Below are 25429 nucleotides of genomic sequence, written 5' to 3' on the forward strand. Positions count from 1 at the left end.
AACCGGATGGCAACACCAGGCTCCAATCTAATTTGGCAGAGTTTCTACAGCTGGATGCCCTTCCTAACGCCAACCACTCAGAGAGTGTAGTGGGTGCTTTTACGTGTCACCCGCACGAAAACGGCCACCAAAAAGATTTTATAACATTTTTCTAACATTTTTCTGACATAATTTAAATATATACTTTAACCATGTAACACAAGCCTTCTGTAGTTTTTTCACTCTTATTATCTTTTATACATCCAACCACGTGCTTTCACATACCAACTTTCTCACCTATATATATATGTATATATACACATAATGAAAGTACAATTTTTGGTAGTATGTTGAAGGTATTTCACATAATGATGTGTTTATGTTTTGTCTGATTTTTACTCTTATGGTTTGTTATATTTGCTATCCTAATCCGTTTTAATTCAGGGCGGGTGCTTCTTCAAGTGATTTGTGAGTACTATGGAACAGTGTTGATCTTGCATGTTATGCTCTGTAGTGCATTTATTTTATAACTCATCAGCTAGTCAGTATAAACAATTTTTTAAAATACATTCAGTGCACATAAAATATTTCCTTTAAAAAATGTCTACAATGCAGCTATTTCTGCTAGCTTAATAAATAGCTTTCTAGTTACATATGAATTTATGTTTACTGAATTGTCTATAGATTTGGTAAAATTTGTGGATTTTGTATTGCTATTATTATAAGAGTATTATTATTATTGTTAATATGAAAACATTATGATTGTAATTATAAAAAATATTATTAATCAGTAATATGGCAGATTAATTCAGTAACTGTATCTTTCTCACTCAAAAATAGGCTTTGAGCCTTCTCAAATTATTATTGCTTTTCATCCTTTCGGAGTCAGATATAAATATCAGTCAAGTACTGGGGTCAATGTAATCGACTTCCCCCTCCCTTCAAAAACTGCTGGCCTTGTGCCAAAATTTGAAGCCATTATTATTATTATTATTATTATTATTATTATTATTATTATTATTATTGTTTGATATGCAGTGGAGATTGCTGAGACAGTAGTGCACCAAATTAAATGCAATGTAGCATTTAGTTTCATTCTCCTCAATCCCAAATTTCAAATCCCTCTGGTCTTGTCCTTTCCTTTAATCCTTCTGTGTGGTGTGGTAGAGGGACAACATAAGAACTACTGATATTTTAGGGTCGATTTGATTAATCTATATCTTGCAACCCTATTTTAACATTATTATTAACATGAAAGAAACTATTACTTCAAGTCTGTGACTGGACAGAGTTGAAAATTTTGATCATTTTTCTAGTGTAGAGTTTGCTGCTTGTTCTGAATTGCATTGTTGAATCTGTTAAAACTCATGAGATGTCAAGGAATTCATTGTGATTATGAATATCCACTTCAGCCTCCACCTCATGTGGTCAAAATGGGAATGAGTGTTTGGTCAATTCTTACTGAGATCAATTTAGATCTGCAGACTAGACTGCAACTTTGTATAGCTTTATTTATCAGATTATCATAGTGAGCAGCATTATGTTCTCAGTTTAATATGACCGAAGGATTATGTTGAGCAGTTATTACTTGTGAGAGTGGTCAGACTGACAGAAAGATCCATGGTGAGAATTACTCCATTGTATTTAAAATTCTGATTGCTTAGAGATAGTAGAAATAGGAAGCTGACAATATGTATAATATTTTACTGTTTGGAGTTTAAATTCTGATCTACTTGACCTTTCATCTCTCTAAAATCAACAAAAATATTAATACTAGAATTAATTCACTTGATTTTGCCCCTTTACAAAAATCAGTCATTTATTTAATCTTACCAAATATTATTATATTCATTTCAATATATTATTCACATTTAGCACTTACCATATCCTCAAATGGAGATAGAGTGAAGCAAAACTAAACAAGGTTGTCAAAGAGACAGTAGAAAGAGACAAAATGAAAATAAAGCATATAACAAATTCATCATTATAATGATTAGAACAGTTGAGTGATAGACTAGTAGAGAACTAGAAAAGTTGTTCTCCAATATTTTGAGATTCTTGAGTTCATCTTCCTTTCCATTCTTCTTGCATTGATAAAATAAATACCAGTCATGTTGTAAAGCTGATCACATCAACTCAACTCTTCCTGCAAAATCTGTGGTCTTACACTAATGTTAGAAATTATCATTATTATTATTGCTTTCCTTTATTTTATAATGTCACTAAAACACTGAAACATCCCAGTTAATAACATTACACAAATGTGCTTTCAATGTTTTGCAATTAAAACCAAATAACATTTTTCTTCTGATGTAAAGATGAACACTTTGAGCACTTTTACATTTATAAAACTCCATTTTTTTTTTTAAATGTATTGAATTATATATCATATACATATTATTTATTAGTGAGTTGGCAGAATTGTTAGAGTATCAGTAAAAGTGCTTTGCAATGTTTATTCTAGCTCTTAATGTTCCCAAATTCAAATCCTGTCCTTCATCCTTTTGAGGTCAATAAAATAAAGTACCAGTTGAGCACTAAGGTTGATGTAATTCATTTAGTCCCTCTCCTCAAAAAATTACTGACCATATGCCAAAATCCAAATGATAATAATTATTATTATTAATTACTATAATTGAATATTTTATATGTAGCCCAAATTAAAATTCTGATATTATTGTTGTTAAGATGAGTGTCAGGCTAACTAATGCTAGAGCATTAAACTAAGTGCTTTGCAATAATTTTATGGTTGTTCATTCTGAGCTCACTTTCAATCAAGTCACTTTTGCCTTTTCTTTCTCTTAGAACAAGAAAATGAGTACCAGTTGCTAACTGAGATTAGTTCAACCATCTATGCCTGTTTCCTACAAAAATTGACCTTGTGCTCATGTAAGACATCATTATCAGGCTTGGTCAATGAGAGACTATCTCTTTATGATGCTTCATCTGATATGAACTTTATACATATTATACTTTTCCCATCCCCCCCTCCTCTTACACATATCTGTTTGCAGATAGAAATCTTATGTTTTTTAAAGTATACTATTTATGAAAAGGCTGAAATTTCATAGCAGTAACATAGACCAATAACAATTTAAATACCAAACTACTAATTTAAGCTCCTCTTCTGATACTTAAGTGGTTTCTCTTACTTTTTTAAATGCAAATTATTATTTTGAAATGTTAATTTTGTTGATCTTAATACTTGTATTTTCTTTTTTAATTTATTTTAAAATTTTGTTTATAATTGAAAATTACTTTTGTTCTACAGCTTGCATATATTACTCTCCTTCACAAAAAAATAAAGTATGTGATGATGTTTCTATATATTAATGAGAATTTTACTCTTATCTTCAGTTCAAGGAGAAATTAAAGTAAAATATAGTAAATTTAATTATGCAAATAAACTTATATTTTGTTGTTTTGTTTGTTTTCTTTCTTCCTTGTTCTATAGTTTTTATTGGAAGAATAGGAGTTCACAGAAGTGGTAGCATACCAGACTAAATATATTAGAATTTTATGACTTATTCCTTCACATTCTCTATTGAATTACATTCAGTGCTTACCTTGTCTTCTGTCCCTTCAAGGTCAATAGAATAAGCACCAAGTGAGGCATTCAATCAATCTTGATTCTCCTCTTCAACACATAGCTTTGTGCCAATGGGAAACATTTTTGTTACTCATTTTATTACTTGATGATGAAGAGTTTATTCATGCCATCATAAAATTGTACCAATTTACAATTACCTTTTTGAGATAATTTTTTCTATGGCTGTAAAAAATTTTGATCTGAAAAAAAATTTTTTGATTTTTTTCTTTTCCTGATATTTTCTTATTATTCTTTAGGTTTAAACCATTTGCAACATGGGGGAAAATTTGAAATTATTTTTTAAAAAATCATGTGCATTATTTATTTATTTAAATTATCAATTATTTGACTTAAATTCATTGAAAAACAATTTGCTTGTTAAGAAATTGATGAAAATTTTATTTTTCTTACATACCTAATAATAAAACTCCTTGTTTTCCACGGCATGGTAAGAGGAAGAACAACAGCATCCATGAATTTTTCACAGGAATGCCAAGATTAATAGTGAGGTCATAGTTTGCAGCAATAGGAAGTAATACCAAGTTTTTTAGTTACACTCTGCCTAAACATCTGATCCAAATGTCCACAAAAAATGTCCCTGCTAAAGGCACTCACAGGCCAGCTCATTATTTAATTGGGCAACAGGTTAAGTCTAGCTTCTGGAGCTTGTGTTCAAAATGTTACACAGAATCATAGGAAAAGACAATTCTAGTACTTACATGTACCTTATATATATATTTTATTGTAAAATAATGTTGACTAGCAGTAATATTCTGGGTGAAAATTCTCCCTTTCAAATAGAAGAAAATAGTGAGTTCAGGGAAATGTATTGTTATCAGCAGGCCTTACATATATTTATTGATATAAAGCCTGCTAAGGTAAACTTTGCCTTTCATCCTTCCAATTGATAAAATAGTACTAAAAATACTGGGTACAATTAACTTTACTACTCTCCAAATTTTATGGTTTGCTTGCAATGTTAGAAATCACCAATATTGGATTGGCAGCATTTAGAGATAAATAATTGAACAAAAGCTCAATAAAATAATCTCAATTACATATTGAGGTCAATTAAATTAGCTTCACTCCTTCTAAATTTGTGACCTTATGTTAATGATAAAAAGGTCAGTCAATTGGCAGAACTAGCAGCAAACAAAATGTCTTACAGTATTTAGTTATATCTCTTTACAGTCTGAGTTCAACCCATTAGCATTTAGACTAGCTATATCCAGCCCATATATTGTTCAAACCAACCAGATCTGGCCTCTCACCCCTTCCCTATAATGTCACATCATCAAAATCTCAAAGCTACAAGATAGTGCATGATTAATTCAAAACAATGTGAAAAAATAAGTATTACAATTGACAGAGTAATCTAAATGCTAAAGGTTAAATCCTGCCCATATCAACTTTGTCTTTCATCTTTCTAAGATTGTTAAAATGAATATATTCCAAGTGCTGGCAGGGTCAGTATACTTCACTATATTCCTCTCCCAAAATTTGTCTTATGTTAGAAATTATTATTAGTCAACCTCCACTCTGGTTCAACTATCTAGGTCATGCTTTCAAATATGATACAATGCCATTCATATATAAACTAGGATAAATCCAATCAGCTGTAACTTGCTCCTATAAATTTGTTGCTTCATGCCCTTATAATAAAACAGCATGGAATGTTTCAGTTCCAAGTTTGAAACTCTTTATTATTCCCTTTATATGTCACTGGAAAAATGCAGACATTATTTCCCATGTCCCCTTTTCCACAAACATGGGGTGTTGCACTTCTGTTAAGAATAATAATTATTTTATTATTATTGTCATCGCCTTCTCTGACACACAGTCTGTGACCTGTAGAGTGTTTCTGTTATTCTTGTGACTATATTGCAGATATCAGAAAACCTGTAAACAACTGTCTGTTTATGTTATTGCAGTGCTCTGGTGATCAATGTTTCTATGTACCTATCTAATAACACAGTACATTTAGGGAGACTAGATCACCTGACATTGGGCTCCTTATCATGTAACTCTTCATTGGTATTATTATTGTTATCATTGTCATGGTGTTTACTGATCACTTAGATTACCTTTGATACAATAATTAAGCTACTACAATATGCTCCTATTCACTATTCCCTCTGTTTGTGTGTCATCATAAACTCATACAACCACACTCTCACACACACCCCTCAATGCAAATTATTGTTTGTGTGGTGTATGTGCATGCATGTTTACATATATATAGGAGCAGGTTTGTGGTTAAGAATTTTGCTTTACAACCACATGATCTTTGTTTCGATCCCATAGTGTGGCACTTTGGGGTTGGATGAGTTACAAAATGGCATCAAGAAGGGCACCCAGCTGTAGGAAACTGCTACAAGAATCTTATCCAACCCATGCCAGTGTGGTAAAAGCTGATGTACAAATTGTGACTATATATACACATACACACATACACATATATCAGGTCATCCCATAAGTTCTGTCCAAATTTTGAATAAAGAAAACAAGTGATCAAATGTTATATTTAATTGAAATTTAATCGTCAATGTACTTTCCCTGGTTATCTAGGACTTCCTTCCATCTATTTACAAACTTTTTAATCCCATCAATGTAAAACTCTTTTGGTTTCAAAGCAAAGCACTCTGAAATGTCAGTTTTGACCTCCTCCTGGCTTGTGATATGTAATGAAGTATCTATGTGAAATATACTGGATTGATTGAAATGGTTGACAGTGGATTGAGGAATATCAGAGTAGGAATACTTAAGTTTTTGGAAGTTGATGTTATGATAAATATAAGAAAGTGGCCAAAACTTATGCTGGGGTTTGTTCATCACCATTTGGTAGAGCTGGTGTACTTAATTGGTAAAAAAAAAAATAGCCAACTCGGGCTCAGAGGTGATCAAAAGTATTGTAGGTCCATTTTTTTTTTTTTTTACCCTAAGGGTTAATTAGTTCTGACTGTCAATGATAGATATAAATTTTTAGAGATTTCAATCAAAGGAAATATTTTGCATGTTTCAACATATTATATATTAGGTTTCATTTATTGTGGCTGTAGTTTTTGTCTTTATTTTCATTAGAAAATGTTTCAGCTTAATAGATCTTCAGCTATCTTTTCTGTTAGAGGCAATCTTTCACTGTTCTTGATGTTGACCATAAATTGCTTCATTCTACAAACAGAATCTACAGAATTTCAGCGTCCCATTTGATTCATTTCTCTTTTAATCAATAAGTGTTGCTTTTTATTAACGTTTATTAGTTCCAGATTCCAACACTGCTCTGCATGACTATAGGGCTTTACTTAAAATAGCCACTTAGTCTGGTGTAACTCTAATATCCTTACTGTCAAATCCCATAATGTTCACTTCTACATTTCTTTGCAGATTTATGGCTCTGCATGAAATTTGTTTCTTTAACATTTTTGTTCTGCATGATAATTTCCTCCCAGTTTCAGCTGTTGCTGCTTATTCAGTTTGCATGCACATTTATGGTATTTTACTTGTTCTGAGAGTAACAATAATGAGATATGCTAAGTTTTTGCAGAAATCCTACAATAACTGAACTACTTTTGTTACTCTGACAACTTCAACAATGTATATTTTCTTAATGCATCTTTGGCATTCAGGTTTGTATTCTCAGAAAACAAAGGAATTTATTTTGTGCTTGTGTCACTTAAATTTTCTTCTAAATAATACATCCAATTTCAGTAACTCTTTAATCGCAATATACATAATGATTTCTCCTGAAATGATCATTAATATTTTTTTTTTTTTTTTTTTTCATTTCTTTAAAGCATGTTTTCATGTCTGTAGTTTGTTGCATCGAGTCATTTTATGAATTATTTTCCTCATTTTGGTATATATAAATATGTTGGGGTTTTTTTCTATAGATACCAGAAGACATCTGCTGCCATGAAGACTGCTTCTGAGAAAACTACATCTGCCATTTCAGTGCTTGGTGCTTCAGTAAGCAAAAAATTTGATGAAATGAGGTAACATTTGTTTCTACAATACATAACAATTATTAAAAAGTATCTCCATATACAATGAATTGTATTGTACACCAGTTTCTAAATTGTTTTGCTAAGAATAGAAACAAGAAATAAATGTTCTGTTGTCTATGTTGGATAATCTAATAGAATAAATGCTTAACGGACATTAAATGATGATGATGTTGGATATGTTATATATGTTGGATATGTGTAACAGAAGATTATAAAAGATATTGTTTGTCTGTGATCTTTGCATATGATGTATGTTTCATGTTTTTTTTCTGATTTATGCCTGTGTGTGAAGGCATGTTAAATTAAAAGTGAAAGAAAAAAATTATATCATTTTCTTCAGATTAGAATGTTTTAAATTTCATTGTGACAAGGGCAGAGTTTAATCTTTTGTATTAATATTTAATGAGATATTAAGTCCTTTCACTTATCTAAGGACTAGTCCTTAACTCTGGTTTCTGTACTACTAAATAATAAGAGCCAAACCTACTCCAAGAAAGGACACCAATTCATATTAAATATTCCGTTTATAGCAAGGTGGGACACACATAAGAAAGAAGAAAGCAAAGGACCACTGATGAGGTCACAGAAGTGTGATGAAAGAACTCTGGCCGAAATAGGATTAATGTAATGTAATGTAATATAATGCTGAAGCAAATTAACACCAAATATACAGTGCGTGTGTTTTTATTGGTTAAACTGGCAATATGACCGTCCCCAAGTACAACAACATCATATTAAATAAATTTCTCACAAATGCTGGTCCTTTTTTTAAAAAAAGGTAGGCAAATTGAAGCTCATGCTCAAAATAATCTGTTGAGAGTCATTGAAAATATATGCAATGGATTTGAAATTTTGTCTCTACTAGAATATATGAACCTTAATAACACCAAACATTGATAGAAGTTGTTAATGGTATTTCAGCTTATTGTTTTATCACTCTAAGCTAGTAACTTGGATTAATGCTTATTAACTTCCCAGCTAAAGAATTAATTTGAATCTTGTCATCAATGTTACTCTTTAATGAACTTGCTCTAAGTAAGTATAGCTTGTTACTGAAAGGACTTGTTTCCTTGTGTTGTAGTGCTTATTCAAATCTAGCACCATCCCATAAGTTCCATCATGTCGTTTGACACACTATATGACTACAAACACCATCTTATGTAACTGAAAATTTTAAAAATATTCTCTTGCAAAAATTGGTTGAGCACCATTGCACACGCTGTAAAGTGGTTGGCATTAGGAAGGACATCCAGTCAAAGAAACCATGCTAAATCAGATTGGAGTTTAGTGCAGCACCCTGGCTTGCCAGCTCTAGTCAAATCATCCAACCCATGCCAGCATGGACAACAGACGTTAAATAATGATGATCAGTTGATTTTGTTTTTGTCTGATTGATCTGCTGTATTTCCTGTTGAATTTTATTATTTCAGAAATTCTCAGACATTCAAGACAGTGGAAGAACGAGTGGAGAATGCTTACACTAATGTAAAGGTGAGTCCTACTTGCTAGTTAGCGCTTTCTGAATTTTTTTTTCTTTTTTTGTCTGAATTAGGTTAAACTTTATTTAAAACAAAGGAAATAAAGAAAATATCATATTAAACAGAAATACCAAAAATATACAGATGAATTTTTATTACTTACATTAAAACATTCACAGATCTACAGCTAGAGGCAGGCAGCACCTACATTTTCTACATATTACTGTTTTATCTGTAATGATGATTACATACATATAAATGATAACTCTTTCCCTTTTTTTCTAATCTCACACTCCTTTTCATGTGGTTTTTATACATAGGGTTAAAGAATTTTATTAGAGAAAGAAAGATTAGAACTCAGCCTTTTTCAGTTTGGTTTAACCTCACATCTTTTTCAACACTCAAGCAGAGGACATAATTAGACTGAAGTGATTTGGTTGTTTATGAACATTTGGGTGCTGCCTGCTATTCTTGACTTGGTCAACTTTAACCCTTTAGCGTTCAGATTACTCTTTCAAATGTAATACTTATTTATTCACATTATTTTGAAATAAACAGTCACGTCATCGAAGTCTCAAAGTCATGAGAGAATTCTCATGACTTTGAGACTTTGATGATGTGACTGTTTCTTTTTGAAATGACATTATCGGATAGGTGTGAGAGGCTTGATCTGGCCAGTTTGTACATAAAACAGGTAAAATATTTGGGCCTGATGTGACCAGTTTAAATGCTAAAAGGGTTTTTTTTTTGTTTTGTTTTTCTCCTATTTTCCTTGCTTGAGCTGCTTATCAAAATTAGAATTAAGCCTATTATTGGTGTATTTGTAAGTTTGTTTACTCTGTCCTGAAATTTTACTAACCATGCATATTCTGTTTAGACTTCAAAGTCAATTGAGAATTTAAAAGATAAATTGGTGAGTTCCAGCTGTTTGTAAAGTTGTTGTTGTGCTGTAGTAGTAACTATTGAGTTGTCACCAAAGAGTATGTTTTGTCACTTCGTACTGTTTTAGTTATTATATAATGCATGTTATTTTGCTTTGATTGTTGTCAATTTGAATCCTATGAATTCTATATTATTTCATCCGTGTTGGAGAGATGAAAGGTTAAGTAGACATATACAGAAGTTGAAATATAGAGTAATGAGCTCAAGATTAGATTTTTTTTTCCACTATTTTTTTTTTTCCACGATTCTGATTCTGATAATGAGGTGATTTGTGAGTTACTAATGAGATACATAATCTGAATGCGTAATGATTTGATCATGTTTTGTGATTTCTTATGTGGATATAAGGCTTCAGGTTATTAAGCAAAGAGGGTGGAGTTTTGTGCTGTTGATGTCCTTCATTAAGAATGTATGTGTAACGAAAACCAATTAAAACTGAGTAGACTTGGTTTTTACTAGGTATTGAGATATACATTTCTTGGGGTTAAAAAAAAACTAAAAAGACAGTGATATTATAATAAGATTTAAGAAATTTAGTTGTTAAAACAGTTTTCATTCAATATAATTTAATGATCTGTAAATAAAGTGTTCAGACTTGTCAATAAGGAGTTTAAATTACTGACTGGACAATCTGTTGGTTTCTTCACTGTAAACTTATGAGTCTGTGCCCTTTTCAATTGTACTATGTTGTACCTGTTCAGTAGTTGAACAGTTAAAAAACAGGGCGATAATAACTCGGTAGGTATTAGAGTGCTAAACTAAACAAAAAATGATGAGATGTTTGCTGATACTCACTCCTAGAATCAAACTCTTTCACACATTAACAAAATAATCAACATTGACTTCCTTATGAAGGAATATTAAAATAAAAGCCAACATGACCTTTTCCAACTGAAAAATAGTTTTAATCATGGTACAAATAATTGTTTCTGCACAGTCACCTAACTACTTAACTGTCTTAAACTCATTCTTTACTCTTTACTCTTGCCTATACTATGTTTAACTTTTCTTCTCATCCATTGCAGTATCTTGCACTTCTTACTGCTCATGTTCATTCTAGTTATTTCTCTTATTTCTTTACACATTCTTTACTTCCCCACTGTAATATCTACACTTTCGTGTTTTATTGCTTTCTCAGTTTTAGTGTCCTACTTTCTTCACTCTTAGTTACACTTATTTTCTTTCTTTCGTGGCTGTGTAGTGTGAAGTTTTCTTCCTAACCACATAGTTTCAGGTTCAGTCCCACTGTGTGGCACCTTTGGCAAGTCTTCTATAGCCTTGGGTCTACCAAAGCCTTGTGAGTGGATTTGGTAGATGGAAACTGAAAGAAGCCCTTTGTGTGTGTGTTTGTTCCTTACCAGTGCTGGTGTGTTTGTGCCCCCATAACTTAGCAGTTTGGCAAAGGAAGTTAATAGAATAAATACCAGGATTAAAAAGATAAAAATAAGTACTGGGGTCAATTCATTCTACTAAATATTATTCAAAGCAATGCCCCAGCATGGCTACAGTTTAATGACTAAACCAATTAAAAAAAAAAAAAAAGATGAAAGAAATAACTTCTTAAACTTTGCTAAAGGCAACCTCTCAAGTAAAGCAGGTTATCCAAACTATAATCAGTACAGTGCAGTGTGCAAAGAAGTCGGGAAGATAATCTATCTGATGCTAGCAACATAGAAATATTTATCCTGTTCCATCACAAATACTGGTTCTAGGTACTAAATATAAGAACACTGCCAAACAGTATAATTCCTACAGAGAACCATTTATTGCATTTTATTTTGATAGGGTATGCATGATGTTTAAAGAGTTTTGTCAAACAGTCATAAATTGTGATTTGTGAAGTCAGCATGATGTGTAATTTGTCCTGGTTGAACTGAGACATACAACTTTGTGCCCTACTTGGTAACACAAAAAAAAAAAACTGCAGATGATATCAATTTATTATTTATTATTTGGTTACATAATACTACTCACTTTCTTTACCTCAACATCTATTCACTTATTTGTTTTTACCTCAGTAAATAAATATATAAGCTAATAGCATATTCTGCTATTGTAGAGTGCTAAATAAAATAGCCTTTAGTATTTACAAGGCATTGCCATATTATCTCAAATAAAAATATATAAACAAGCAAACGGTTAAGGATCTTTGCTTATTACCTCTGTGCCATTTACTCAAATCCTTAGAATCTTCCTTTTGTGATACACGCCACATCACATGACTCAGCCACATGTGGTTAGAGTAATTATATTCCTATTAATTTTTATTATCCATGCTGTCACAAAAAGTATTTTTGATTTTGAGAAAGAGAAAACTTGGCCTTACATGTTAAATATATTGTTGAATACCAGATACAAGTTAGTTTTAAACCAAATTGTAAATTTTATAAATTAGAATTTTGCAATTACTTGAGTAATAAGTGAAATTTTACAGTTTCTGTTTTATGTAGCTCAAAAAATTTATAATGGTCCTTTACTCTTGAAGCAAAACTATATTATTTATCTCAAGCGCTAGTGTAGTCAGTTACTTGACCTTTCATAATCAGAGCTATTTATTAACAGGTATTAGTCTTCTCTTAACTGGGAATGAAAAAATATCAGACTTAGATTTAAAAGTTTATTTGGGGGCAAGACATTTGAAAAATTTACTTTGAGATACTTTTTTAACTTATGTGGTCCTTTGTGTTGATAAATATTTGGTTGAAATAAAGTTAAATTGTTTAATGTAAAGAGTTATGATATTGAAATATAATGCATAGACTGAGCAAAGAATATATAAAACAAAAGTAGTGTAAATAAAGAGTAGTACTAAAAAATAACAGACCAGAAAAACCTAAAGTATCATAACTTAAAGGAGGCACATAGCTTAGTGATCAGGGTGTTGGACTCCTGATTGTAAGACTGTGGTTTCAATTCTTAGACTGGGCAATGCATTATGTTCTTGTACAAAACACTTTATTTCACATTGCTCCAGTCCACTCAGCTGGCAAAAATGAGTAATCCTGCAATGGACTGGTGTCCCATCCAGGAAGGAGCATACATGCCAGAGAAACCAAGAAACTGGCCTTATGCTCCTTACAGAGTAATATGGACTAACCATAACCATTATAACTTAGATGGTGTTAATTTATATTGAATATATTTTGTCAATCATGAATTTTATACCTGTGAGGTGTAGGTAAAAATCTTATTGGCAGCTTGAGATACTTTCAGTTTTATAATGTAATTCTAGGTTTATGAGCTGGAGGATTGTGATAAAAATAAATTTAATATAAAGGAATCAAGAAGTTAGGGAAGAATCAATAGTAACATTTTTAGAACAGTTCAACATACCTGAACATATGAGTTACACAAAGCTTATTGCAGTCTTACTCTAGTTAATCAATATACCTCAGGTAGAAGTGTTGAAGGTGATACTTAGCAGTTTTGTCTTTTATGAGTTGTGCATTTTATGTCATTGAGTATGTCTAACATTGGTGTTACTAAGAGAAGGAATGGTGTGTTTGACAGATATTATATTTTATGTAGGTGGTTAATAAAAGAGTTTTAGTTGTGTACGTGAATGGAAATGGTGTTAACTCTGATGTCATTTGCATATGAAAGGTTATGTGGGATGGGGCGGGGCATGTAAGAAGGTGGTGTAGGTATGAGTAGAAGTGAGACTGGATATTTGCATTCCATTTATTACTGATTGTACATGTGTTGTAATTTACATAGGCTTGTTAACCTGAGAAATACTTCAACAGTCAGTGTTTTGTGTTATTCTTTAAGCGGGTGTTAGTATTTTACATATGACTAGATTGCTTGCCCCACAAAAATTTGGAGCTTAATTTGTCTAAACAAGCCACTCCCTACTGTCACAAAATGTAAAATCTAATGTTTTTTTTATAGCCGTAGTCACTCAGTAAGAAGGCCAAAATTGCATATAGTGAGATACTTTAACAATCTTTCTAATATACCATCTTTTAATACAAATCAGGAAAAAAAATAGGTTTCATAAGGAATTTATAGAACCAATTACTAAGTTAACTGGTATTTTTTGTTATTTTGTCTTTATTCACTCAATCTATCTGTTCATTCTGCAAGATTGTTGTAACTAATCTTTTGCCTGTTATTTCTAATAACAAGACACAAAATTCACTATTAAAATGCTTTTCTGTTGTATCAGTTTTTTTGTTTTGTTTTGTTTTGTTTTTTGTGTGTGTGTGTGTTTAGTGTTTGTTTGCTTACATATTCATGCATGAAATTATGTTGTTTAATATAATTCTTTTTTACAACACTGCCATCTCTGTTCTTGTTCTACAATACTGTCATCACTACTCTTTTGATTTAAGATGCCTTGGTAGCAAAAGGGTCAGCAGTTTACATCCATCATGCTACGCCAATATCAAAAACATTTAACTTTTTGTAGCCCTGTCCACAGTCAGTTTCTTTCTTTATTTAATTAATTTGAGTAGAGGAACAATGCATTTGACTATGGCAATGCTCAAACTGCAAATAGCTACAATGACTATTATATTAGCTTGAATGTTGGACTCAGATCTTTATTCCCTTTGCTAGACCCTTGTTAAAAGCTAGTGTTAACACACAGCTGCCTTGTTCTGTGAAAGCTGAAATAAATCCAGCATATTTTATCTACCATACGGAGACTGTCATTATACACAAATGTCTGTGTAAAAGATCCTGTATAAACTGAGTTCAAGCAACAGGATCCTCTTGCAACACTGTAATTCTTTATTGGTCCATACTTATCTGTAGTCTCTCAGTAGTTCATTCCCCACCCTGTCTATATTTCAATGAATTTTGATGTTGTAGAAGAAAATGAAACAGTTTTACTCCATGGCCCTTCTTATCTCTAACAATCACCACTTCCATATTGGTGTACATGCCTGTTTGCCTATCTATCTCTACCTCTACATATTAAATTGAAATTTTAACTATCATATGCTTTGCAACAGGTGTTTTCTACCCTTTTCCTTGTTTAAAGACTTATAATACACACATACACACACTCTTATGATTCTAAACTTTCTACACTGATAAAATATGCATTTCTGCACTCATTTAATTACTGCAGCTAGGTTGATGATGGAGGGGCAGTGCTAGAGAGCTGATGGATGATGGAAAAGACTTGAGGAGGAAATTAGGTGAAGGCTTCAGTTTCACTGAGATGTACACATCTTAAGTATTGCATATCACCAGTCATCCTGGTCCTTAATCATCTGTTCCATGAGGTTCAAGGTCCTGAGATCAGCCTTCACTGCTTTATCTCATGTCTTCATGGACCTCCCTCTTCCACAAGCTTCATCAAAGCTGTGGCATCCAGCCTTAGCTACTCCTAATTTTCCAATTTCATTGTGAAACATGGAAACGGGAAACTTTTAAAATCTCATATAGAATTGTTTTAAATTATGTGATTCCATCTTCAGGGTACCACTGAGGTGAAGCCATCAGAAGAGTTTTCAGCAAGTGTGAGTGAAATATTTTTTTAAAAAATGAAAAATCCCAAACCTAACCACACTTGTTTTCTGTTAGCTGTGTTACTACACCTTTTTCTGCTTCTCCTTTCTCAGCTGGTTCTGTTCAATAAAATAAGTATCAGTCAGTATATTATTAAGTCAATATAATTGACAGTTTCCTCCTGCACGAGTTCCTAACCTTGTGCCTACATACCCACACATCCTCATTTTATATATTAATCAATATGCTTGATAATGAGATTTTAGTACATTACAACTTACCTTTTTATTTAATATGTAGACAAACTTTAATCTGTCAATTCTGTCTTCTTATACTATTTTACATCCATATTTCTAACTTAGCACGACTAAAATAGCTTTTGTAATCTTGCTTACTATTAGGGCTTTTTTTTTTTTTAGTCTTCCTACCTCTCTTCCTTAGACATTAAAATAGGTATAAAGCCAGTTTATCAGCCAGCCAGACTGATTCAAACAGGGGTTTGAGCCATTGCCAAGGGATACTATATAACTGTTATAGTAGTAGAAAGAATCAAACTTCAAATGACATGGTCTGCAACTTTAACCTCACTGCTACTATCCTTTTTAATCCACGTATAACTTCTTTATAGAATACCTCATTTAATATTTTTCATTAAAAAAAAAAAATGCTTACTTTACTTATGTACAAGAAAGTTCAAACAGTACTATTTTTATATATTGCTTTTTCTATTCAAGATGTCAGAAAATTATTACTGTTGTCATATTTGCACTCACTTTGTGCTAGTCTTTTTTATATATCTCTTTACATTTGTTAATTAAACAGTATTTTTTTCTTCTTCTTCGGAAGTGTGTGTTTATGCTCATATTCATGAAGGTGATTGTGCTTATATTCATTGTGTAAATGTGTTTGAAAATATTGAAAACTGAAATAGCTTCTTTCTGTTTTTAATAGTTAATCAGCAGATATCATGATTATACCTCATGATTATGATGAAAATAAACAAGCTTATTGTGTGATGTAATTATTGCTCACATTCTATTGTTCTGTTTTCTAACGGAATTAGATGCACAGTCGATGACCTGGTGGTAATGGAATTATCTGAATGGCATGAATTTCTTGTCATTACAATGACCATCTAATCTCTGATAAATAACAACATTATTTGTACTACAAAAAACCTCCAAACAACATAGGTTAGCTGAGAGGATGTAAGACCTGTTCAGAGTGACATATATCAAAAAATACCTCGGACCTACTACATATGCGTATGCACACTTACTAGTGATGGCCCCTCCATGTGGTTGCTTGGCTTGCTAAAATTAACAGCCAAATTTCCCTCAAGTCAACTTCATCAATGTAAAAAAAAAAGGACACATTGGATAATGTAGGCATATATACACTATGCCTGAGAAAAAAATAGGTTTATATTGGCTGGAACATTCTTGAAGATCTGTCACCCCAGTCAGGACTGAACTAGAGCTAAGCAATACACAAACACACACATTAGCATTCACATGTACAGTAATACTCTATACATTTCTTTCACTAGTACTCACATACTTATCATCATCATCATCATCATTATTTAATGTCCACTGTTCCATGCTTGTGTAAGTTGGATGGAATTTTTTAGGCAGATTTTCTACAACCAGATGCTCTTCCTGTCACCAACCTTTACCTGTTTGCAAGTAAGGTAATATTCTCCCAGACCAGACATGTTTACACAGAAGATTGGAAACAAAGACACTGATTGCATGACTTTCATTTACAACTATCACGTAAAGTCAAGACAAGGAGACAATAATGTGCATGCACGCACACACACACACTATGGTTTTTTTTTTTTTTTTCATTTTCTCTCTACTAAATCCACTTACAAGGCTTTCCCAGCCTCAAACTATAGTAGAAGACACTTGCCCAAGGTGCCACACAATGGGACTGAACTTGAGACCATGTGGTTGGGAAGTAAGCTTCTCACCACATAGCTATGCCTGTGTGTTATAGTTTATATAAAAGCAATAGGTTGTGTTAATATATTGTTAGATTACTAGTTAATAAGACTCAAGTTCAAATTTATGATAAGTGTTTTGTTACGTGTTAGGACAGCATAGTTAATTCTATAGAACTAAGTTCACATAACCAGGGAATTGGCACTTATTTCTTCACTGTCACCAAAACAGATTTATCTCTCATCTGTGTTATGCTAAACATCCACTGCCGTTCAATGAGCATGGGTTGTGGAGCACAGCTTGGCAACAAGGCCACACTTCAGTCTTTGGCAGACCACTATGAGTGTATACTCTCTGATTCCAAGCAGATGTGTGCAGTTTTTCAATGGCACTTTGCCAGATTGTTCACAAGAAGTGATAAAATGGAAATGATGGGCTTCAATCTTACCTCAGTGACCTGCTGTTGCTATTGGCTAAACATGCAGATTAGTATGTAAAAAAAAAAAAAAATCAGCTGTTGAAGTAGCAGACATGTTGAACAACTAACTGTATGATAGATAAATTGCCAAGACTGGACAGTCTGTTGTATGGACTTATTATTACATGTCTGACTTCTTTGTTGTCTTGGCAGCTGTCTATTGCAATTGGTAGTAGATTGGAAGCATTCCAAATTTTGTGAACTGGTGATGCTGTTGAGGAAGAATCTGAACAAGAGAGAATAGTGGAGACCTTCAAACCCATAACTCTGCTCATCATAAAGTAAAAGATTTTAGTTTAAGATGCTTGTCAGTAACAGTTTAAGCCAGAGATGCAGACTTGTGCAACCCCCAGTTGATCAATCCACAATAATTTGTACTTCATGAAATAAAATATAATGTTAGCCGCAGTAGATCTGGCTTTGGTAAGTTTCTAATCAATTTAGATTAGTGTGAAGCAGATGATAGGATCAACCCTCCTACCTGGCAGTTTTCCTAAGCAGAGATGGTTTTGATCTCATTTACAGAGGCTGAATCACTACAATGTGCAGTGTCATCTGTGCTGTTGTCAAATTTAAATAGTCACCTACCAGAAGTGTTTCGTATCACATGCACACTTTGCCAAGGCTGCCTTCTCTCATCCCTTCAGTATATTTTACCTCCAGTGCCAAAGTATGTTGAAGATGTTGAGGGCAACCTGCTTGAACTGGGATATGAAAGACCTATTTTTGGATGTGCAGACAACATGAGATGGGAATTGAGGTGGTCAATAGCTGTAGACATCATGGTGCTGACACACTGGGTTTAGTCATGGTCAGTACCATTGTGGAGGAGCAGTCGGAGGCATTGGGAGCATGCATTACCCAGGGCAAGGAAAAAACTTCTGTTACTGGTTGAAGACCTTAACTTGCCAGTGCATTTACTTGTTGAAAATAAATTCTACAAGCATAGCCATCTTGAAACCACCAGCAACTGTGCTTGTCTGAGATACATACAGAGTGGAAAGATTATCTGGCACACATTCGCTCAGTGTTTATGCATTGCTGATTTGTGGGTTATGTTGAACAGCTGTTATCAACTGAGTCTACCATGAAAATCAGCCCCTCATCTTCCTTTGGCGGGAGGGGTAGTATTCCTTGGCCGCATTTCCATGGCAAAGGGAGTTGTGTAATGGGATATGGTTGGAAGTGTTTTTCTTCTCATACGAAACCCTAATCAACTACAAGTAGCACTTTAAGGAAAAGGTAAGAGCAGAAAGGGAGGTTGTATGAAAGGTCCAAGAGAGTGACAAAATTAGCATAACTAAATGGACCCACATGAACTCTGCCACCTTGTATGTAGTTTCATAAGAACTGAAAGAAAGCACTTGTTTTAATGTGTCAAGCTAATCCCAAATTGCATGTGAGGTGCCTCAAATTACCCTAAGAGTGTAAAAGCGCTCATTACATTCTTGGAGTGGTTGCCATTAGGAAGGGCATCCAGCTGTAGAAGACCATACCAAATTAGACTGGAGTCTGGTGCAGCCTTCCAATATGCCAGTATGGACAATGGACGTTAAATGATGATGGTTCTCTCCTCACTCATATTTTAAGAATCTTTCTTGTTCCTATTATGTTAATCTGTACTGTTATTACTATTCCTTATTATTTGATTATTAATGTACTTTTTTGAATGAAGTAAATACTCTACTGCTTCTTTTCTCTTATGTTACTTTGTATTTTGCCTTTATATTATCCCTTTCTTGGGCTCTTGTGAACAATAAAAAAATTGTTGTTGGACTACAGTTTGGTATTAAAATAATTGTAACTTAGCTTCAAGTTTTATTGATGTTATTTCATTCATAATAGGCGCAGGCATGGCTCTGTGGTAAGAAGCTTGCTTCCCAACCACATAGTTCTGGGTTCAGTCCCCCTGCGTGGCACCTTGGGCAAGTGTCTTCTACTATAGCCTCAGGCCGACCAAAGCCTTGTGAGTGGATTTGGTAGATGGAAGTTGAAAGCAGCCTGTCATATATATGTATATGTATGTATATTTTATGTGAGTATGTGTTTGTCCTCCACCATCACCTGACAACCAATGTTGGTGTGTTTACCTTCCTGTAACCTAGCAGTTCAGCAAAAGAGATTGATAAAATAAGTACTAGGCTTACAAAGAATACGTCTTGGGGTCGACTGCTTCGACTAAAAACCCTTTAAGGTGGTGCTCCAGCATGACCACAGTCAGGATGACTTAAACATGTAAAAGAATAATAATTTAATAGATTGTGGGACATAAAAATACAGTACTAGTGTAAAAGTGGTGAAAAAATAATGGAACACACACAAAAGCAACAGAACCAGTTTATAAGTGATGCTGTTGCACAAGTATAGATGTGTGTGTGTGTGTGAATATTTATACACTGCAGACATGGCTGTGTGGTATAAAGTTTGCTTCCAACCACATGCTTCTAGGTTTAGTCCTAATGCATAACACCGTGCAAGTGGATTTGGTAGGTGCAAACTGAAAGAAACCCATTGCATATATGCATATGTATGTGTGTGTTACAGTTTCTTTGCTTTGACATTGCATGCTAGTAGTAAACTAGTGTCACCATAATGCAAGTGGTGTCCTTAATTTCCAATATTCTGTTTATGCTGGTCATGGGTAAATATTACCTTACTTGGAGACAGGTGAGGGTTGGTGATAGGAAGAGCATTGAGCCATAGAAAATCCACCTCAATAAACTCTGTCCAACTGATTCAAGCATGGAAAAGTAGATGTTGAAATGTTGATGAGGATGATGTATATATGTATATAATACAATCTTTCATTTTCCATTTTCAGTCTCGAGTGAAAGGTAGCAAATCCAACCAGAGCCTCAATGAAAGTTTCCAGGCATCCAGTGAACCAAGTACTCCCCGATCAGAGGACAATCCTCCTCTGCCCGAAGAAAAGGTGCCCCTGTAGACATTGAACTTCAATAGCAGAGCTTTTTATTTCCATGAACATTTTACTTTTTCTTCCTCCTCTGTATTCCTATTACAGTCTGGTTTTATTCCAGTCTATTTCTCAAAACTTTTTTTTTTTTTCTTTTTTGGAGACAATTGCTTCCAGTTCACTAACCAAGATGAAAGCTTTGGTTGTATCATGCAATATGACTGAAGATATTTTTAACAAAAAATATTTTAAATAGTTTTAACTCCATCCCTAAAGAAAGTCAAATTTAAAAAAGAACATGACATATTTCCCAATATTTCATTTAGCTAGTTTTAGTGATCATTAAAAAAAAAAGCATATAGATACATATAATAATACTACTACTAATAATAATAATTATAATTTTTTTTTTATCATTCTTCCATATAATCTCTTTAGCCTTTTCTTGTGACGGATTAACTTTTTGGCATATTTATGCTGATGAACATATCTTTCTTGGCAGTTTTGCAACACTGACCCTCTTTTCCTAGACTTAATGTCTTGGTATGATTGTAAATTGTCTGTTTATGTAGGGATGTGTATAGCAAAAGGCATAAATGGTTGCCACTGGAGTTTATCTTTGGCTCCAAAACACTTTACTAACCATTGCTCTGTGCTAACACATTAAGTCAGCTTATTGATGAAGGATGAAGGATGAAGGATGAAACTTCAATTTAGATACTGTTGATGATGGTGATAATTTTCATAACAATGGTAATGAGAATAATGATAATGATGGGTGTTGATGAAAATGATGAAGGTGATGATAATAAATGGTAGAAAATGATTTCACTTGTTTGTTTAATATGTTTCTTTTTATTTACTGTCTTGAATATTTTCAAACAATTTTATGTGTGTGTGTGTGTACTTGTACACATATATTTAATGTTTCTGACATAATGACAGCATTTATAGATTGTGTACAGTTAATATTAGTCAAAGATTTAATAGAAAAAGGTACTGAATGTTTTATAAATGAATAGAATAATCATTAAAAAAAAGCATTCATTAATTACTAAGTTCAACATTTTTTAATGGAACATGCTCTGTTTGTGTTATATCCTTATGGATAAATGAATACACTGCAACAGTGTAATAACAATATAAACAAAACAAACAGCAATAACCACACTGAACATAACAATCTTTTAAGAACCAACAATCAACATGCTAACTCAAACTGTAAGCTTTGAACTCCAACCCGTCTGCTTTCTTTTTCTCATGCTGGTTCTACAGGGCTCTTATTACTTTTGGTATTGGTACATCGAATATTTCACAGAATACTTCCATAGGAATGTCTTCCTGATCTTCCTTAGTTGGTTTATATGTCTCTTATGTTCACCGTGTGACCCTTTAATGAGATGCATCATCTTCCCAGCTTTCTTTACTGTTTCTATAGGTTTTGAAATGCACTTTATCACCTATTTCGACATATTTCGTTGGCTTTTTCATATTTCCTTTACGTCTTTTTTCTCTGGTAATAGCTTATCAAAGGTGGGTTTAACCCTTTTGTTACCATATTTCTTTTGAGATGCTCTGTGTTTCTTTCAATTAATTTTTAATATAACCAAGAATTTAGTAAAATAACTTAGTTATCATTAAGCTAGTGTTAGGAACATAAATTGTGACTAAGGTTTGATGGAAGATTTTAATTCAAAACTTATGGAAACAAGACATTTGTACTCGGAGCTAGGGCCGGTTTCAGCCGGGTCGGTAACGAAAGGGTTAATTATCTTTGCTCTAACTCTGCAACCCTCGTGTTCAGCCTCGAGATGATGGCTGAGCACCATTCTCACAGTCAACACTCAAGAAGCAGAGCCAGATCTCATTGCCACCTCTAATAGATTTACTAAGTCCCTCTCTACACTATTTCTATTCTTAGCTAACTCCCTACTAAATCTAACCAACTCTTTTTTTTTATGGCTCTTTTGAGGGCATACCAACTTTTGTTATTAATAATGGTCCCTGTCAATGCCCTCATCACTAACTGTCTAATCTGACTCCTGTAGGCTTCATAGGTCAGTAGTGACTTATTTAGCTTCCAGTAGCCAGATCCCTGTCTAGTCATGCTATCTACGTACAGCTTACAGGTCACCAGTTTGTGATCACTGTAGCTGACAACGGTATCACTTACTCAGAATGCTACTATTTATATGTAGTGGTCCAATCTGTTCTCGCCAGGGGGCATCGTACTCTCACACAACAGTTTACTTCCTCTGAAAACTATTCTATAACTCGATGGACTAAACTATTGAGAGTAGATAAGTTTTTCTGTGAGTGACAGCATAGTGGCTGACGTGGGGCTAAACAATAACATGTATATAATAACCAGTTAGCAACATTGCATTTTATATCTCTAAGATTGACTTTTAAGTCTCAAGGATCCATTATATATTTAGCTGTAAATTGATTCAATGGGATGAAGTACAGCAGTTCACTGCTGCAAGTAGTGGAAACATTGAGAAATTAACAAGTATTGATTGAATTTAGTTACTTCCATGACAAAAGCATGCATCAGACTGGTATCTTATTCAATAAGAGACAATGCAGTGCCAGTGATAGTTTTATGTATTTTTCAGGCTACACCTTAACAACTTAGCCATTTCTAACTCACAACCATTTTGTGGTATGTGGAACCCAATTGTTCTTAGTTCAGTGTTTTGGAAAAGACTTAATCTCTCATTAGTCTGGTGGTCATAAAATAAAAACCATTCAGAGCCTCAGCTCATTACTTTTAGCCATGGGTGGTCCTTTGTAATTAATAATTGGTTTCCTCAGGCTCAGATCCATTCATGGATTACGGAAAGATGGCTGATGGCACCAAAATTATTGTTATTTCTATTAAGGTAACAAACTGGTAGAATTATTAGAGCATTGGAAAAAATTATTTGTGGTATTTCTTCTAGTTCTTTACATTTTGAGTTCAAATTCTGCTGAGATCAACTTTGCATTTCATTCTTTTGGTGTTGATAAAATTCCAATTAAGTACTAGGTTCAGTATAATTAACTTAGCTTCTTCTCTCAAAATTGCATGCCTTGTGCCTACATGGAAAGAATTATTACAATTATCTAAAACTTTGCAAAATCCAACCAATCTTAGGAATTATTAGAATCAATAACTTAAACAACATTCTTTGTATCCAACAAGTGATGAAATTTAAAACCAATACAGCTTCTTTAAAATTGCTTGCCAACAAAAGAACAAAAACATAATCATTCACTCACACACATCACACATGTATATATATCGCATGTTTCTGAATCACAAGGTAAACCAGCGTGTTATCCCTGCCTTTCAAAGTATTCAACAAGTAAAATGTAAATCTCACTTCAGATAAAATGATGGTCTGACACAAATTACTTTTTCTATTGTGAAGTTAAACTTGATGCTGCTAAACAATGAGTGATTTATCAATTTCACAATACAATCACTACTTACAACAATGACTTTCACTACTACATGATACCAAAGATTTAACCATCTCAGCTCTGGACAAAATGTAATATCAGTTGAAGGACAACAAACTATATTGACCTCTGGACTGATTGTCTATTACTCAATTAACTCATTCATTTACACTGCGTGTGTGTGTGAATGCTGTTACCATATCTTCATTAATATCTAAGCATAACAGTATGACATTGTTTATGTTCTGTTAATAAAAGTCTTACAGTTCTATCAGTTTTGATGTTTGGGTTCATAGAATGAAGAATGCCTTACTTGAAAAAGATGAATATTTGTAACAGAAAAAGCATCTGGTTACAGAAAATTTATTCTCAATAAGTCTCATCTGATCCATGCCAGATTGATAAAATGGACATAAGATGAAATAACATACTCTAAAGGTGAAATTAACAGTCTGCAAAATTTCATTAAAATAAATAAAGATGCACAAATCTGATAGTTTAAAGCTAGATATAAATGGCATGCACTAACACACATACAAAAAAAAAAGAGAAAGTGTATTAAACATTCTGATGTTTTAATAAAATAAAAAATCATGTTTATAGAACAATTTATTGTTTCTTGAAACATGAAAAAAAATCAGAATTTAGAACAAATGATTAACTGTTTTTTATCGATCAAACCATGAGGCAAAAAGTTAATATGGTTTTAATACTTGTGCACAAATGTTTGGTTGAGGAAGTTCCATTTTTAATGAGTATTCTATAGGATTAAGAACAGAAGAATACACAGGCAGATGTTTCAAAGAATGATTATGGACATATTTTGAATGAAAACTTCGGTCCCAAGCCATTACAAAAACATTTTAGAAAGTAAGCACTTTCAATTTTCTTCAACTGAAATATGCTTACTTTGAAGCATTATGTGTTTCATTTATAAATGAAGGAGTCTATTAAATTCAGTTGTTATGAGCTATGAAGAATGTATCATTCCAGGCTCTTTGTCTGAGAATAAGTGGTATTGCCTTTTTTAGCTGCAAGGCTAATGAGGTAGGAATGGAAATGAAAGAATGATATCAGGAAAGGGGGACAATGAAAAAAAAGTACAAATTTGAGGTACAAGGTGGAAAAGCAGCAGGAGTAAGTCAGAACTAGAGATGGAAAATAGAAAGACAAGATAGTATTGAAGATG

The 25429-nt window shown here is 33.1% G+C and overlaps 1 protein-coding gene across 14 annotated transcripts in view; it reads left to right on the forward strand.

The window, feature by feature from the left end:
- The window catches only part of LOC106876659 (tumor protein D52), a 150464-nt gene extending 128845 nt beyond the window's left edge, over positions 1 to 21619 (forward strand). For 9 of the 14 annotated variants that reach the window (XM_014925291.2, XM_014925294.2, XM_014925292.2 and 6 more), the window contains 6 exons: positions 424 to 447; positions 7459 to 7560; positions 9003 to 9063; positions 9928 to 9963; positions 15422 to 15463; positions 20701 to 21619. In XM_014925291.2, coding sequence (XP_014780777.1) covers positions 424 to 447; positions 7459 to 7560; positions 9003 to 9063; positions 9928 to 9963; positions 15422 to 15463; positions 20701 to 20823 — 388 coding nt within the window. In that variant the 3' untranslated portion in view covers positions 20824 to 21619. The remainder of the gene's footprint in view (positions 1 to 423; positions 448 to 7458; positions 7561 to 9002; positions 9064 to 9927; positions 9964 to 15421; positions 15464 to 20700) is intronic. The other 5 variants (XM_014925281.2, XM_014925286.2, XM_014925283.2 and 2 more) reach the window with 4 other exon arrangements.
- The last annotated feature ends 3810 nt before the right edge of the window (positions 21620 to 25429 follow it).

This window comes from Octopus bimaculoides, chromosome 3 (assembly GCF_001194135.2).
Source record: "Octopus bimaculoides isolate UCB-OBI-ISO-001 chromosome 3, ASM119413v2, whole genome shotgun sequence".
Classification (NCBI taxonomy): domain Eukaryota; kingdom Metazoa; phylum Mollusca; class Cephalopoda; order Octopoda; family Octopodidae; genus Octopus; species Octopus bimaculoides.